This window comes from Panthera pardus, unplaced genomic scaffold, assembly GCF_024362965.1.
Source record: "Panthera pardus isolate Hobbes unplaced genomic scaffold, ASM2436296v1 HiC_scaffold_21, whole genome shotgun sequence".
Classification (NCBI taxonomy): Eukaryota; Metazoa; Chordata; class Mammalia; order Carnivora; family Felidae; genus Panthera; species Panthera pardus.
Genome location: NW_026526777.1, coordinates 1,422,593 through 1,440,932, shown reverse-complemented (window position 1 = coordinate 1,440,932; position 18,340 = coordinate 1,422,593). Strand labels below are relative to the sequence as shown.

Sequence of the window (18,340 nt, the reverse complement as noted above, 5' to 3'; positions counted from 1 at the left end):
TAAAATACTCTCGATAAGAATCTGCTACTTACTACACAGCTATTACCTCTGGGTCCTTGTTCAGTATATTACCACACTTTTTCTTGCTGAGCTCAGAAAACACTTCAGAATTCCTCCTGGCGCTCCTGTTGGTTGTCACTGCCAGCCGTTCAGACTTCTGCCAGATCTCGGGATCTGGAGAGAATATAGGCCTTCTGTACAAAATGGACTTAAATAGCAGACCTTGGGGGCACCCAGGTGGCTCAGTCGGTTAGACGTCCGACTCTTCGTTTTGGCTCGGGTCGTGATCTCACAGTTCATGGGTTCAAGCCCCACGTTGGGCTCTGCGCTGACAGTGCAGAGCCTGCTTCGGATTCTGTGTCCCCCTCTGTCTCTGCCTCTCCTCTCCCTCCCACGCTCTTCCCCTCTCTCTTTTCCCCCCTCTCTTTTCCCCCTCTCTCTGCCCCTCCGCTGCTTATGCACACAAGCTCTCTCTCAAAATGTATAAACTTTAAAAAAAAAAAGGGGGGGGGGACACCGGGGTGGCTCAGTCAGTTAAGCGTCCGACTTCAGCTCAGGTCACAATCTCACACTCCATGAGTTCGAGCCCCGCATCGGGCTCTGTGCTGACAGCTCAGAGCTGGAGCCTGCTTCGGATTCTGTGTGTCCCTCTCACTGACCCTCCCCCACACTTGCTCGTTCTCTCTCTCTCTCTCAAAAATACATAAACATTTTTTTTTAATTAAAAAAAATAAAATAGCAGACCTGAGACTTGTATTCTGAGAAAGGCCTGCTTGCAAGGTTGGGCATTGGCTGGCATCTGGGAACTTGAATATCTAACGTTTTCCTGTCAATACAAAACTTTCCTGCACGCGAATGTCTTCGTGTGCCCGCTGTGTATTCACTGTATGGTTTCTGCTGAACACCTGCTTTCATTTGAAGAGTCTAGAATCTGGTACATTCTAGACAGAGAGTAGCTGTATGATCAGCCACCAATCAAAACCTTGAGCACTGAGTTTGTAATGAGCATCCTTGATAAACATTTCACACGTTGTGTTCTTCCCATATATTGGCAAAGATTGTGTCCTGTGTGACCCCACTGGGGGGAGAACTTGGGTAAACTTGGGCCTTGTTTCTCCCCCCGTTTTGCCGGTGCATTTTCTCCCTTTACTGATTTTGCTTTGTATCCTTTGCTGTAATGAAGTACAGCAGGAACGTGACCACGCGCTGGTCCTGTGAGTCAGCAGACCCGAAGGTGGTCTCGGGGGCCTGGACAACCCGCGCAGGCCAGCCCTCTCGTGGCCAGATGGTCTTGAACAAGTCACATACTCTTCATTTTACCGTCTTCACGTATGTAGCGACTACCTTCAACCTGACCTGTGAGGACAGAGTGATGCTTACTTTGTATTTAGCACAGGGAATATAAATTTAAGGGTATAATCCACGTTTTGACAAATAAGTATTTGTCATGAAAAGTAAAATTTTATTTGAAATGTACTTCTGTAATGAAACAATCCTGATTTCCTTAAACATTTAAAAAAACTGATTTGTTTATTTTAATGTTTGTTTATTTTTGACACATCAAGCATGGGGGGGGGAGGGACAGACAGAGAGGGTGACACAGAATCCGAAGCAAGCTCCAGGCTCTGAGCTGTCAGTGCAGAGCTCAACGTGGGGCTCAAACCCATGAACCATGAGATGATGACCTGAGCCAAAGTCAGATGCTTAACTGACTGAGCCACCCCATCGCTTAATGGTGAAATATTCAGTGTTTCCTCCTAAAACTGGAAAGAAGGTAAAAATGTCCACCCTCACTACACTATTGCACATTCTTCTGGATGTTCTAGCCCGTGCAGTAAGGCGGGAAGATGACAGAAGTTATGAAGACCAGGAAGGAAGAAGTAAAACTATTCCTGCTTACAGACCACATAATCGTAAAGTCCAAAGAGCTGCACAAGAAAGCTACTGCAACTGTTGAGCAAGGTTACTGAAAACAAAGTCGTTATATAAAAATCAGTTGTATTCCTATAAAACTAAACAGGCTCTCACCATACCATCCGACATTTCCACTTTGTTATATTTACCCAGAGGAATTGAACATTAATGTCTACACGGTAACCTGCACACAGATATTTTATAACCGTCTTGTTCATAACTGCCCAACCTTGGAAGCAACTGAGATGTCCTTCAGCAGGCGAACGGATAAACTGGTCCAGCCAGACAGTAAAATGTTATCAGCACTGAAAGGAAATGAGCTATCAAGCCTTGAAAAGACCTTGAGGAACCTTAGAATCATTATGACAAGTGAAACAAGCCAATCTGAAAAGGCTAACATTCTGTAGGATTCCAAGTATATGACACTGTGGAAAAGGCAACACTGTGGAGGCATTAGTGGTATCGGGTCGGGCAGGAGGGATGAATCAGCAGAGCACAGAGATTTTTGGGTCAGTGGAGCCATTCTGCATGATTCAGTAATGGTGGATAGCTGTCATTACACAGTTTTCCAAAGCCATGGAAGGTACAGTGATGATGATGTGTCCGTACCGGCCCATCAGCTGTTAAGCAGTGCACGGTTCTAGTGAAGAGTGTTGGTGACACTTAGGGCCGGTGTGTGCATTGGACATCTCTGTGCCTTCTGCTCAGTACTGCTTTGAACCTAAAACTACTCTAAAAAACAAAGTATTTTTTTTAAAAAGCATGTGTAGGGGCGCCTGGGTGGGCCGGTCGGCCAAGAGTCCGACTTCAGCGCCGGTCATGATCTCACGGTTCGTGAGTTCGAGCCCCATGTCGGGCTCTGTGCCGACAGCTCGGAGCCTGGAGCCCGCTTCGGATTCTGTGTCTCCCTCTCTCTCTGCCCCTCCCCCACTCATGCTCTGTCTGTCTGTCTCTCTCTCAAAAATGAATAAACATTAAAAAAAAATGGTTTTTAAACCATGTGTAGTAGTGTAATGAATCCACAGTAATCAGAGGGGCACCCAGCTGGCTCAGTTGCAACTCTTGACCTCTGGGTCACGAGTTCAAGCCCCATGTTGGGTGCACGAATTGCTAAAAAAAAATTAAATAAAAATTTAACACAATAATTAGAAATAAATTTATCTAGTAGGCAAGAACTGTATACTGAAAATTAAACATTTATTGGAGAAATTAAAGAAGACCTAAGTAAATGGAGAAAATGCCACAGTTAGAGATGGGGAGCCTCCGTTGTTATTACTTCAGTGCAATGTAGATTATACTATCAGTAGGCTTTTCTGTAAAAATTGATAAGCCGATTTTCTTCAGTGTTTATTTAGAGAGAGTGTGCAAGCAGGGCAGGGGCAGAGAGAGACAGAATCCCACGCGGTGTGCTCACTGTCAGCACAGAGCCCAGTGTGAGGCCCGAACTCACAAACCATGAGATCTGAAATCAAGAGTCAACATGCTTAACCAACTGAACCACCCAGGCACCACCACCCCCCCCCCCCCCCCCCCGTAAGCTGATTGTCTAAACATTATGTGGAGATACAAAGGACATGCAAAGTGATCTTTTTGTTGTTGTTTATGTTTGGGGGGGGGGGGGGTTACAGAAGATCCGAAGCAGGCTCTGCACTGAATGCAGCAAGTCTGATGCAGGGCTCAAACTCATCAACTGCGAGATCATGACCTGAGCCGAAGTCAGACGCTCAACCGACGAAGCCACCCAGGCACCCCTGTTAAGTGTCAACTCTTGATTTCACCTCCAGTAAACAATCTCATGGTTTGTGAGATTGAGCCCCAAGTGGGGCTCCCTTTTGCAACACAGAACCTGCTTGAAATTCTCTCTCCCTCTTTGTCTCTGCCCCTCCCCTGCTTGCAAGCGTACATGACCGACCTCTCTCTCTCTCTCTCTCTCTCTTTCTCGTTCTCTCTTGCTCTCAAAATAAATAAAGTTTTAAAAAGCATGAGTTGCCATAAAACAGTTTAGACTTAAAACTGGCATTAGAGGCGCACCTGCCCGGCTCAGTTGGTGAGCATGCGACTCTTGATCTTGAGGTGGTGAGTTCGAGCCCTGTGTTGGGGGTAGAGCCGACTCAAAAGTGTTAGTAAACTTTTTAAAAAATAAATAAAATATAAAATAAACTGACGTCAAAATAGATCTCCGGAACAGAGTAGATAGCCCAGAAATCGACCCACACCTTTGTGGTCATTTAATTTGGACACAGGCATCAACGCAATCGAGTGGGAAACAGTGCCCTGCAAGGAATGGTGCCGGAACAGGGAAACGTGCACGTGAAGAAAATTAAACTTTGACATCAACCTCACAGCTCCTACAGACCGGATTCGGCACACATCACAGACTTCAACAGAAAAGCTTAAACGTAACAGGAGGTGTAAAACTTCTAGAAGAAAGCGTAGGAACATACCTTCATGGCCTGCAGGTGACCAAACGTTTCTTGGACGGAGCCCAGTCAGCAGTGACCGCCAAGCCAAGCGCCGGTGGTTGATACGCTGACAAGATGGGAGCATGTCCGTCACAAGACACCATCTCAAAAAGAAACAGACGCAGCACAAGCTGGGAGAACATATTCGCAAACTGTATGTGTCCTGAATACGTAACTCCTACAAATGTATTTATTTAAAAAAAAAAAAAAAGACAACCCAACTTTAAAGTGAGGATTTCAACACTTTACCAGAGGAAACTTCGTACACAGGCCAATAAACACGTGAAAAATACTCAGCCCCATAACTCATCAAAGAAATACAAATTAAAACCACAATGTGTTGGCACAACCAGATTGTTTATAAACAACTGTGGCAGAGTAAAATGATACAACTTATTTTTAAAATATGGCCGCTTTTGTAAAACTAGACTTAAACGTACATACACAATACATATGTGTGTAAGAGTGTGCATAGTAGCTTCATCCATGATGCCGTGAGCCGGAGACAGCCCAGGACCCCAGCAATAGGGCGGATTAACAAACTGTGTGTTCATATGGTGGACTATTGGCCAGCAACTAAAACGGGGAGAAAGTCCACTGCCAGGGTGCTGCCTCCCTGGGCCTCAGCTGTGCCCCGTGCCCCACGCTGGGCTCCATAGTTGCCAGGCTCTGCGCCCGCCCTGCCACTCCTGCACCCGGGCCCTTGGCGCTGGTCTGAGCGCACATGGACCTCCTGCTCCCCCGAGGGCCTTCCCGCTGTGGCACCACTGAACACCCACGGACGCAAAGCTTGCTTGAGTTCCTGAGTGCTGTGAATAAGGAGGAAAAGAAGATCTAGAAGCATAGGTCCCTCCCCAAGATGTCTGGGGCCTGGGAGCTGGAAGTGGATGGGATAGAAACCAAATTAGCGTGGAAAGTTTCCGGAGGAAAGATGACTGTGACTTTCAACATGAACAACAGCATCCCAGCAACGTGTGATGGGGGAAGAGCCCTCCCAAGGGCAGAAGGTGGAAGAACAGGAGCCTGAACTGACGTCCATTCCCAGTTTTGTGGTGGAAGGTAAGAATGGTGGCAAGAAGGGCCTGGTACTGGACTGTCCCTACCCAGAAGATGAGGTGGGCAAGAAGAGGAGGACGGCAGTGACATTTGGCCATCAGAGAGGTGAGCGGACAACATCAGTCCGTTGTCGAGTCTGAGTGAAAGGACACAAGTTACAAGCTCACCACCGACTCCCTGGCCTGGACCGTTATGACACCAGCTGGATCTTCTGGCCAACCGGGGTTTGGGGGGAGGGCAGTTGGACAACACTTTTGCAGGTGAGCACAGCCCTCGAGCACCAGGAATACGTTACTTTCCTCAAAGATCTGAAAGGTTTTGTCAAGAGCCAGTAGAGCAAACAAGACAAGATGTTGAACATCTCAAGTTTATGGCAGGCTCTGGCCAGGGAACAAGCCTACTCTTAAACCAGACACACACACACTTTGAGATGGTTTTCATCTGAGCACCGTGGAAAATAGAGCAGATACAAAGTAGTTGCATTGCCCTCTTTTTTACTGTTAATCTCTTTCTTTCTGTAAACTCTGTTGCTCCTCGATTTTTGTATAATGTAATGACGAACAGTACAATTGGCTTATGTCCTCCAGAAAGAGGTAGAGAGAAGAAGGCGGACCAACTAGGGACCTTAGGACTGAGGAAGTTCATGGTGATGAGTTCCCTGAGTCTTCTTTCTACCTCCTGTATCCCAAACTTGAAGCTGAGAAAGCTAGCGACCTGGAAACGCCATCGGGCAGAAACAAAGCAAGCAAAAAGACGCCTGCTTTCCGTAGCCAAAAGAAAGGGAAAGGGGCAACCTAGCAAGACAGAACACTTTTAGGCAATATCCTCCAAACCCTAGTCAAATGGCACAGAACAAAAAACCGTTCCGCTGCCCACACTCTCACCAGCAGGTGCCAAGTGGGGAGCCTCAACTTCCATGCCCGCCTGGGAGTACGAAGGCATCCCTCCCTGGCCCGTGACCTGTGCGATGTCAGAGGAAGGCTAATACGAGTCAGGACTTTTACCATCACTAGTAGTGACATGGCCACTCCCACCATGGTGTTGGGGGATGCTGCGTGGGAAGCTAGAACTCCCACCATCCCCTAGCAGTGACCAGGAGCAACACTCAGGTTCCAGGAGCAGGTGTGGAAAAACCCACCCAAAATAGAAGGTTTTTGTAAGATCCAGAACCTGGTAACTTAATACAGAAAATATCTAGGTTTAAACTGAAATTCCTGTGTCAGGGACCCCTGGGTGGCTCATTCGGTTAAGTGTCCAACTCTTGATTTAGGCTCAGGGTGTGATCTCGTGGTTGTGGGATCGAGCCCCACATCAGGGCTCTGCACAGTACCTGCTTGGAATTCTCTCTATCTGAGGTTTAATAAATAAGCTTTAAAAAGAAAAAAATTAAAAAAATAAGCCAAGAGGAAAAAAATCATATGTCATACTGAGAACCAGGGAGATGTTAAACTGAAAAATTTTTTTAACTTTTTAGAATGTTTATGTATTTATTTTGAGAGAGAACAAGCGGGGGTGGGGGGGGGGGGGTGGGGGGAGAATCCCAAGCAGGCTCCACGCTGCCAGTACAGAGCCCAACACAGGGCTCAGTCTCACAAACCATGAGATCATTACTTGAGCCGATATCAAGAGCTAGACTCTTAACTGACTGAGCCACCCCCTTTGACTGAATTTTAAAAAACGGTCAAGGGGCAGCTGGGTTGCTGAGTCAGCTAAGCATCCGACTTCGGCTCAGGTCATGATATCACAGCTCATGGGTTCGAGCCCCACCTTGAGCTCTGTGCTGACAGCTCAGAGCCTGGAGCCTGCTTTGGATTCTGTGTCTCCCTCTCTGTGTCCCTCCCCCACTCGCACACACTCTCCCTCTCTCTCCTTCCTCTCTCACTCTCTCGGTCTCGAAAATAAACATCAAAAAAGTTTTTTCAAGGCGGTCAATATATGCCAACACCAACATGTTAGAATTACCTGACAAAAATTTTAAAGCAGTTAGATTGAGAAAAAAAAAAAAGGCACTTCAACAAGCAATTATGAATATGCTTGAAACATGAAAAGAAGTTGAAGCCTCAGCAACGAAATCGAAGACATAAAGAAAAACCAAACAGGAATTTTAGAATTGAAAGACGCAGTAACTGAAACAAAAGCTTAGGGGTGTGCTCGGCAGCAAGGTGAGGAAGACCGAAGAATCGTGGGCCAGGTGATGGAAGATGTCTGACCTGAACAAAGGAGGAAGTAGACACTAAAAAAAAAAAAAAAAAAAAAAAAAAAAAAAAAAAAAACCACAGAGGCTACGGGATCATGACAAAAGCGAAATTGGTATTCTCGGTGTGCTGGATGGAGAGAAGACGGGCGGACAAGAAAATACACTTGCATGAACAGTGGCTAAAGGTTTCCCAGATTTGGCGGGAGACACAAAACTACTGGTTGAGGAAGAGGGTCACACCCAACAGGACCCCATTCAGGAGATCCCTGCTGAGACAGGGTCGTCCCATTTCAGCCCACTCACTGAACACAGAGCAGCTTTACATCCGCGCGAGAGAAATGGGTCCCCACCGACCTACGGAGGTGAGACAGCTCGGACGGCAGTGGTTGCTCGTGCGAATCCGTGCAGGTGGCACTACAGTGCAAGCGCTGAAAGAGAGACCGTCTACCCAGATGCCACACCCAGCAAAAGTAGCCCTGCGGGGATTGAGTGGGAGTCAGAGCACTCCCAGACTGAAAGAGTGTGCTGCCAATCGACTCACCCTGTGTGTAAAGAAAGGAAGTCCTCTAAACAGAAAAGAAACAGGGGCACCTGGAGGGGCTCAGTTGGTTAGGCATCCGGCTCTTGATTTCGGCTCGGGTCATGATGTCACGGTTCATGGGTTCGAGCCCTGCGTCGGGCTCCGCGCTGATGGTCAGAGCCTACTTGGGATTCTCTCTCTCCCTTTCTCTCTGCCCCTCACCTGCTTGTGCTCTCCCTCTCTCAAACTAAATAAACATGTTTTTAAAAAAAAGAAAAGAAATAAAGAAGGGACCTCGGAACCTCAGGAGGGCAGAAAGAACAGTAAGTAAACTTACGGGCTTTCCTTCTCCTTTGAGTCTTCTGTGTAACTTTTTAATAACAAATGAGGCAAAAAAATTGACACTGCTGTATTTTTAACAACTTGTTGAGGCATAATTCATATATCCTCCAATTCACCCATTTAAAGCATACAGTGGTTTTTGATACATTATCTTTCTTGTAGTAAATTACACGTAACTTAGGATTTGCATTTTGCATTTCCACTTTTCATTGTAAGGTTCGGTGACGTAAAGTACATTCATACTGCCGCGCAGCCGTCACCCCAACGCTCTCCAGAACTTTTTCGTCATCCCAAATGGAAACTCTGTGCCAATTAAATAATCATTGCCCGTTCCCTCAGCTCCTGGCAACCACCGCGGTTCTTCTCACTGCTATGAATTTGACTGTTTTAGGATCCTCGTACGGTGGGGCCTTCCAGCGTTTGTCCTTTCGTGCCTACCGTAGTTCGCGTAGCGTGACGGCCGCAAGGTTCTTCTGTGTTCTGGCGTGTAGGAGACTTTCCTTCCTTTTTAAGGCTGAATAACACTCCTCTGTGTGGGTGCACACACTCCGTGCCCTGTTTTCGCATTCATCCGCCGACGGACATCTCTGTTGTTTCCACCTTTTTGCAGTTGTGAATAATGCTGCTGTGAACATTGGTTTACAATTCTCTGTTGAGGACCCTGCTTTCAATTCTTTTGTATATATGCCCAGAAGTGGACTTGCTGGATCCTTTGGTAAGTCTGTATTTAATGTTTTGGGAAGCGCCGCACTATTTTCCACAGTGGCTGCACCATTTTTATATCCCCACCAGCAATTCTTGAGAGTTCAGTTTCCCCACATCCTCAATAACACTTGTCATTTTCTGTTATTTTTCATAATAACCATCCTAATGAGCGTGAAGTGGTAATCTCATATGGTTTTGATCTGCATTTCCCCTCTAGTGATGTTGAGCGTCTCTTCGTGTCCGTTTTGGCCATTTGTATGTCTTCTTTAGTGAAATGTGTATTCAAGTCCTTGTCCGCTTTTGAGTTGAGTCATTTGTTCCTTGTTTTTGAGCTTTAGGAGTTCTGTATATATCTGGATATGAATTATCAGATACATGATAAATAGAATATCTTTATGACATGGACACAGAAGACCACAAAATGTATAAACACCACTGGAAAAGATCGATAAACTTAATGACATTAACAACCATATACAAGAGAACAGCTCTAGTAATCAGGGTTGAATATGATTGTTTATGATAACTATGTTAAAATTACAGACTTTTTTTTTTTTTTTTTTTTTTAATTAGATCAGGGGAAAGGGGCAGAGAGAGAGAAAATCCTGAGCGCAGCACGGAGCCCAACGCAGGGCTCGATCCCATGACCCTGGGATCATGGCCTGAGCTGAAATCAAGAGTCGGACACTCAACCGACTGAGCCACCCAGCACCCCAGAATTACAGAGTTTTAAGTAAGGGTTAGAATGAGGCAAACGGACACCTGGCCGACTCAGTTGGTGGAGCACGCAACTCTTGATCTCAGGGTTGTGAGTTCGAGCCTCACGTTGGGTGTAGAGATTACTTAAATAGAAATAGAAAGAATGAGGCAAATGGCTTAGTTTGGTGGAAAGGATTCAATTTTAGGTGGGAGAAATGACACATGAGAATGTGAAAGCAAGAGGAAGCTGGTTGTGTTTAAGAAATTGTGCTGGTACAGCCATTATGGAAAACAGTATGGAGGATCCTTGAAAAACTAAAAATAGAACAATCAAATGATCCAGCAATTCCATTTATGGATATATATCCAAAGGAAATGAAAACACTAACTCAAAAAAATATCTGCTGTGCCCTCCCCGCCATGTTCATAGCAGCATTATCTACAATAGCCAAGACATGGAAACAACCTAAGAGTCTGAGGGATGAGTGGATAAAGAAGAGGAAGCATATACATACAATAGAATATTACTCAGCTATGTTAAAAATAAAAGGAAAGAAAACAAAAGGAAGGAAGGAAGGAAAGAAAAGAGAAAAAGAAAATCCTGCCATTTGTGACAACACGGATGGACCCTGAGGGTATTATGCGAAATGAAATAAGTCAGACAGAGAAAGACAAATACGGTGTAACCTCGCCTGTACCTGCACTCTTTGGGATCTACGAAACCAAAACAAACTCCTAGAAAAGGAGATCAGAGGCACCTGGCTGGCTCAGTCAGGGGAGCAAGCAACTCTTGATCTCTGGCTTGTAGATTCAAGCCCCACGTTGGGTCTAGAGATTACTTAAAAATAAAGAATAATAACAACGCAAAATCTGTTCAAGAAAAAAAGAAAGTGGATCAGATTTGTGGTTACCAGAAGCAAAGGGAGGTGGGGAGGGTATTAGGAGAAAGGTGGTCAAAAGGCGTAAACTCCAGTTACAAGACAAGTAAGTATCGAGGATCTACTGTACAGACTGATGACTGTGGTTAACACTACTGTTTGCTGGATCGGAAGACTTAAGAGAGTAAATCCTAAGAGTTGTCCTCACAAGGAAAAAAAAAAAATTGTTGTCTTTTTCTGCTTCCTCTTTATCGTATCTATAAGAAATGCCTCGTGGACACTAAACTTCTAATGGTCATCACTTCGCAGTATATGAAAGCGAGTCCACTGTGCTGTACATCTTTAACACGTACAGTGATGCCTGTCAATTTTATCTCAATAAAACCAGGGGAAATTAATTAGAATGCCAGGCAGGAAGAAAGAAAGAAGAAACTGCTTAGGAAGAGTAGAATTCAAGAAGCAGTGGGGATGATGGGGATTAAGGGAGCACTTGTGATGAGCACCGGGTTATTAAGATGAAAACTTACTAAAAAAAACCATACACACTGTGGGGACGGGTGGTGCCGCCTGACAGCTGGTGCAGTCCCTCGGTGTTTGTTCCTCAGAAGACACCTCTGCGTCCGTCCGTTCCAAAAATACTTGTTCAGCGCTGCCTGTCGTTTGATCAGGCAGTTTCCTACCTGCTTGGGATACACCCGTAAGCAACACAGGTGAAGATCCTTGCCTCTGGGGCTGGCAGTTTTCCACTGGGGGGGATCACACTATCCCTATGTTTCTGGGTCTCACTTCTTTTTCGTCAGGCTGACAAAACAAAAAACTTGAATTCTAGTGTTTTCTTTCGTGAAATTTAAACAGTTTCCTGTAAATATCTTTGATCCTTATTTATAATCTCCTAAATGGCCCACACCCCACTGATAATACTATGCCTTTCAGTGACCCACTACAGCAGAAGGCGCATGCGAGTGGGGAGGGCAGAGAGAGAGAGAGAAAATCCCAAGCGGGCTCCACACTCAGCACAGAGCTCCACGTGGGGCTCGATGCCACGACCCCAGCATCGTGACCTGAACTGAAATCAAGAGTCAGACACTCAACCGACTGAGCCACCCAGGGGCCCCTGCTACAGTTTTCTTGGGAGAGAATACCAGAGCCATTTACACAGGATAACAGAGGAAATGAATAATTCTTATCTGTTTGTAAAGTGATGTTAGAATTCCGTACTCAGGTTATATATAAGCAAACAGCTTTATCTCAGGCCCGCCGTTTTACTTAAAAAATGCCAAGTTTTCGTCATAGTTTAAGATCTCTTCTTGAAAAGGAAGTTCTCTTTCTCCTGTCTGTTGAGTAGCCCCCTCTCCTTTGAGCTCCTCGCCTGCCGGCTGCCTCATTAACAACTAGGCTTTGCAGTGATGTTCTCAGTCCTCCATTCCTCTTCGTGTTAGGATTGATGTTATGAAAGGAAATCATCGTGACTTCCCCCGTTAGATTTCAAGGTCAGCACAGACTTTAGAGCTTTTGTAACAAGTCTCCTCTTTAAAATGACTTTGTTGCACAAATTCCGTTTTCTTTCAAAGAGAAAAGGATCTCTTTGCTCCTTCCCTAGCGAGCAGTGGCAGTACTTAAGATCTCAAGGCTTTAGCACACAATAAGAAAAATCCACAAAAGATGTGATTTCATCTAATTTTCACATGGCTATAAAGTGATTTTTCCCCCAGTTTTAAAATGCGGGTTAGCTACAGAATCACTGTTGTAAATGAGATTTTCCTGATTAGCTTCCGCTGAGGTATCATCTCTAGCAGAATTTGGTTAAGGAAACCGTTCAGGTAGGTCTCACTTCTTAGAAGTGAATCACCCGGCGGTGGTTTCAGAGATGTTGGAGGACAGAAGAGTGTGCCATCATTTCTTCCTCCGGCTCTCAGGGTGGGGACTGAGGGGAGGGACACAGATCGGGCCAGGAAAGGCACCGGGATTCATCCGAACGAACTGAGAGGTCACTGGCCTCGTCCCACAACACATCCCAGCCAGCAAGTGGACAGTTGCTCCCAGGAGCTGCACAGAAAGGCAGAAGGGGGGAGGGGTAAGGAAAAGGGCAGCTCACCCCATGTTCCTCAGGGGGATCTGGAAAATGGTCTGTGTAGCAGATTTTGTCACTGGTGCTGACCCGTTAAGACTGTATTTCTGGAGAAGATGTAAACAGCTGTTAGGTTAGAGAGCAAGCCCTTGTGTGGTGACTTGGCTTAACCCAAGTGACTCCATTTGGGACCTGTCGTCTGTCTCTCTCTCTCTCTCTCTCTCTCTCTCTCTCTCTCTTTAATGTTTTTTATTTATTTTTGAGAGCATGTGAAGGGGGCGGGGGGGGGGGGTTGGGAGCACAGAGACTGAGATAGAGGATCCAAAGCAGGCCTTGCACTGACAGCACAAAGCCCAACACGGGGCTCGAACCCACGAACCAAGAGATTGTGACCTGAGCCGAAGTCGGACGCTCAACCGAGCCACCCAGGCACCCCTCTTTTTTAATACATCTATGGAAATTCATTGCGAGCAAAAGTCAAGATGTTGGACTGTGGGAAAATTATGTCTTTGAGGTTGGATGAAGTGGATGTGGAGGATATGGATGCTTTCTTAGCGAAAAAGTATTCTTTTAAAAAATGCATAACTTACTGGATTCTCCTTCACTCTTGGACACACCCTTCAGAAAACATACCAGATACTGCTGGCAAAGAAAGGAGTTAATCCTTCACATTAAGGGGTTTGTACTATTTCTGGGGACCGATTTTGACTTTTTAAAAATTATATTTGTATTGTTATTAAGAAACAGTACAGGGGCGCCTGGGTGGCTCAGTCAGTTAAGCATCCAGCTTCAGCTCAGGTCATGATCTCACAGTTTGTGGGTTCGAGCCCCGCGTCGGGCTCTGTGCTGACAGCTTGGAACCTGGAGCCTGCTTCGGATTCTGTGTCTGTCTGTCTCTCTCTCTCTCTGTCTCTCTGCCCCTCCCACGCTCATGCTCTGTCTCTGTCTCTCTCAAAAATAAATGAACGTTAAAAAATTTTTTTCTTAAATAAAAGAAAAAGAAAAAATCTGGTACGTAGCTAAAATCTGGGTTAGTTGTGTGACCTTGGAAAAGTGACTTCGTCTCTCTGATTCTCAGGTTTTTTTGTTCGTTTTTGTTTTTTTAATCAGTAAATGGAGACATTGTGGAGTTGTGTGTAGGGTGAAGATGTGAGGTAGTTTGTGTAGAATCCTGGTCTGGGACCTGGTACACAGTCGATACTCAATAAATGTTAGGCAAAAGTAAAAGTTCTGTTGTTAAGTAATTTCAAGAAGCAATTATTAAGCACCCGTTGTGGTCGCACAGCCCCGCGTCCAGCTCTGTGCTGACAGCTCCGAGCCTGGAGCCTGCTTCGGATTCTGTGTGTGTGTGTCTCCCTCTCTCTCTGCCCTCCCCTGCTCACACTCTGTGTCTCTCTGTCTCTCAATAATAAATAAATGTTTAAAAAAATATATTTTTTTAACGTACCAAAGTTTCCCCTCTTGATAAACCTTTAAGTTGTTTCCACTTTTCACTGCAGACTTTGTAGTTAGGTATTCAGCTTCACTTCCCTATCAGCAAGTGGACTCCAGCTGTAACCCCAAAATTATTGTTACGTTAACTCCACACATCTGATCTCCCAGGATACGCCTGTGATCCGTGCTGCTGTATCCTCAGATCTGTCCGATAAACTCATTGCACATTACATGTTGACGTAAATAACATTTTTATGAGAAATAACTTTCCCAAAGAAAAATTTAATGAGAAAAGTGACTTATTTCACATTTTTGCAAATCTCTTTGATGTCTGATTTAATGTAAGACATCTGGATTTTCTAATCTTTTTTGCATTCAATCTATTAGGATGTTACTGTGGTTCAAATACATGAAGAAATCTGTTCTCATGCAGATAAGAATATTTTAATAATTTCAGATAATTCTTCTTTGACACTGTAGCAAAAATATAAACGTAATTGTTCCTTAAAGGTGAATTATAATGTGGAGTATGAATACTGATGAACTTCTTGTATTCTGGTACATTAAAGTGATTGCTCTCTCTTGGTATTTAAATGCATTTTTTACCTGGGTGGCTCAGTCGGTTAAGCGTCCGACTCTTGGTTTCTGGTTTCGGCTCAGGTCACCATCTTGCAGTTTCGTGAGTTGGAGCCCCACGTCGGGCCCTGTGCTGGCTGCGCAGAGCCTGCTTGGGATTCTCCGCTTCCCTCTCTCTCTCTGCCCCTCCCCCACTTGTGCTGCCTCTGCCGTTCTCAGGATAAATAAGTAAACTTGAAAAAAAAAATTTTTTTTTCACAAAAATAAATGGGTTTGTTACCCGTGTGTGACTTTATTGCTTCACGCATTGGCCAGTAAAACAGTTCTGATTCACTGAATTGTATTGTTCTTCCATTCTCTGTGTGTATCCAAAACCATTCGCATTTGTTAATCTTGCCGCTTACTTCACGAGGAGAATTTTGTTGCAGTTCTAAAGACTCGCGTGATAGTCGCCACGAGTTTTCCAAAACGCCAATGTCCACGCTCAAATTTTATCGCTGAAAACAGACCCTTTCAGCTGTTTCTGAAGTAACCGGCTCACTTCGCTCATTTTCAGTTCCCGAGTCCGAACAGCCACAGCTTGTCAGTCATCTGTCCAAGGACAGGTGGTGCCGCGCGGGAAGAGGCTAGCCCCGCTCGCCATTGTGTCTGCGCAAGTGTGTTTCCCGGACACAGCCGTCGAGGATGCGCACTTCTGTTGTGCCGTGCGGGACATTACCATTTCTGACTTGCGGGTCAACATTCCGCAGAATTTTCGTGACTTCATCGAAAGCGCTCACGATGTTTAATGTTTTTATGCTGCCGGCCTGGCTCATTTCCAGTCGTCTCGTTCTCCTAGTCCAGTTCTGTGCCACTTGCCTGAATTCCTGCTAAGATGCCAGCACTTGTACCCACCATCACTTCCCCCGTTAGCACGAATGGCCGCATGGCGAGCCGGCACGTGCCTCCGTAGGACTGGGAGGGCAGTAGACTCGCAGTACTTCGTGGCGTGAAGGCAGTCTTTGCCCCTCGAGTCCCTCGGCATCAGCAGAGTGTCCGCGAACTGCTGGTCCGGAGACAGTGATGGGACGAGCACCCAGGTGACGGAGAAGTGCTTGTAGTTCCTGCGCAGACGAGTCACCTCAAGGACAGAAAAGTCAGAGAGCAAGGAAATAGAAGCAGCCTCTTTAAAGCAGAAAGGGGGCTTTTGACTTTTAATAGAAGGACTGTTCTGATAGAGAGCGGAAAAAATGTTAACAGATCATAAATTGGAATGTAGATACTCTTGAGTTATTTAAATTCAGGGACTCCTAGTTTAGAGAATTCTTATACTTCCCATTTTTACAGACCATCTTAGGTTATTTATAATAATGGAGAACAGACGCCAGATGCTCTAGGAAATAATTTTAATAAACGAACAGTTCTCAGTTTTCGGTTTGCTTCATAACGACCTGTGTCTTTTTTGGTATGTTGTTTCATATAGGCTACTATTAAAATTGATCTTCAGCAGATACCGCATGAAGCATGCTGGAAAAGTGTAGCTAAAATTCAAAATCTGTGATGGAAAAATCTATAAAATTAGAAATTAAATCTTTGTTTTCCTAGTCCGTGTGTATTAGACCTTGTGGCTGTTTGACCCTTTGTATGAACAGATACCGAAATTGATAGTATTTTTTTGTTTCAGGAAAGTATCTAAGGCAAAAGAGAATTGACTTCCAGCTTCCCTATGACATCCTTTGGCAGTGGAAACATAATCAGGTACAGGAGCCTATCTTACAGGTTTTGTTCTGGGGAGGGGGGCCTGCAAGTCTCTGTCTCTGCCTCCTTGTTACGCTCTCATCTTAGGACGTATGGAGAAGTGTCCCTGTGAAGGTTACGGACTAAGGAAAATGAATTTGCATCCATATTTAATGTGACCTATTTGCCTGTATTCCTACTTCAGAATAGCAGTGAGTTCCTGCTTCCCTGGGCAACCTTCTGCATTATTCTGGACTCTTATTCTGGTAGCAGAGATGGTTCTGTAAGAATCCTGTTTGATGCAGGTCCCGGGAGAATTTAGATGTACTGCCAGCGGCACTAAGAAATCTCAGGCTTTATTTTTGTTGGCTCCTTCCCATCAGTTTGGAATTTATTTTTCACATACAAAAGAGGTCTTCTACCAAAGGAAACAAGGGAAACGTTTCAACACTCGTGTACTTTTAACAGATCTTTAAGTGGGGAACTAAAAGTGGGAAGGTGCTTTCTTTTCTCTCCTTTGCCCTAACTGGAAAGTTTCCCCAGTAATGTTTGTGGTGAGCTGGAGCCCCCGGCCCCACGTTGAAAGCAGCAGTGGAAAAGAGTCATGCAAATGTGATGAATAGACTCCTGAGCTTTGCCCAGATTCCACCAAAGTTTAATTTTGGAAAGCCAGAAGCAATGGACCTTCTCTACATTCTCTTCTCTGGTGACCTCTCTTCAGTCTGGGAGGATCGATACGTTAGACATTTGTGTCAGAGTTCATAACCATGAAGGAGACAATGCTCTGACTATCCCCACTGAAAAGTGATGGTGGGGCTTCTCTTACAGGTTAACACGCCCTCTCTTAGGGCATCTGGGGGGCTCAGTCGGTTAAGCGGCCGCCTCTTGGTTTCCGCTCAGGTCCAGATCTCATGGCTTGTGGGATGGAGCCCCGCGTCGGGCTCTGCGTTGACAGTGTGGAGCCCGCTTGGGGTCTTCTCTCTCTCTCTCTCTCTCCCCTCCCTGCCTTGTGCTTGCTGATGCACTCTGTGCCTCTCTCTCTCTCGAAATAAATACGTAAACTTTTTTCAAGTTTATTTTCTTAATTGCAGTATGAAAGCTTTATTTCCTGCCTTCCCTCTCCCCTTTATTCACTAAATTAATTGCCTTAATTAAAATGTGAAATGTGTTTTTCTGGAATACCCACCCTGAAAAGGTCAGGGTGCTCATCTTTTTAATTCCATATATTCCCCCAGACCGTCTCCACAAGCTCTGTGCAACTTTTCCTTTCTTTTCATAAAGGCGAATCAAGCCTTAAGCAATTTTTGTTTAAGTCTAAAACATGCTAAAGAAGCTTATAATTGAAAACGCATTTTCATTAAAGTGTTTACCGTTTCTTCTGTTGTTGAATCTCTTTCTCAGCTCACCCTCCTCTAGTCTAGTAAGTCACTTTTTATTTCAGGGTAAAAAGTGATCACACCAAGAAGTTCCCTCAGATACACACAACCCAGAAAATCTTATAAATATTCCCATGGGAGCAGGGCACATGGATAATTTCTTGTGTTTTTAGTGATTGATGCTGCTGCCTGGCATTTGAAGTTAAATGCTATATCAGGATTTTTCTTTTTTTTTTTCTTCTAGCTATACAAAAAGCCAGATGTCCCGCTATATAAAAAAATCCGTTCAAGTGAGTAACTTGGGAGCTATTTTTTCTGCCATCATACCATCAGTGTTCTTCTTGGCCTGGCACTTAAAAAATGATCTTATATGTTTACAAATTACTCTTTGCTGTCT

At 44.9% G+C, this 18,340-nt stretch overlaps 1 protein-coding gene and 1 pseudogene across 1 annotated transcript in view; both read left to right on the top strand.

Moving 5' to 3' along the window:
* Positions 1 to 18,340, top strand: part of ASH1L (ASH1 like histone lysine methyltransferase) — a 189,973-nt gene that overhangs the window by 137,462 nt on the left and 34,171 nt on the right. The window contains 3 exon segments of the mRNA XM_053908771.1: positions 9,102 to 9,206; positions 16,515 to 16,588; positions 18,188 to 18,233. Coding sequence (XP_053764746.1) covers positions 9,102 to 9,206; positions 16,515 to 16,588; positions 18,188 to 18,233 — 225 coding nt within the window.
* LOC109256232 (complement component 1 Q subcomponent-binding protein, mitochondrial-like) lies at positions 3,541 to 6,933 on the top strand (annotated as a pseudogene).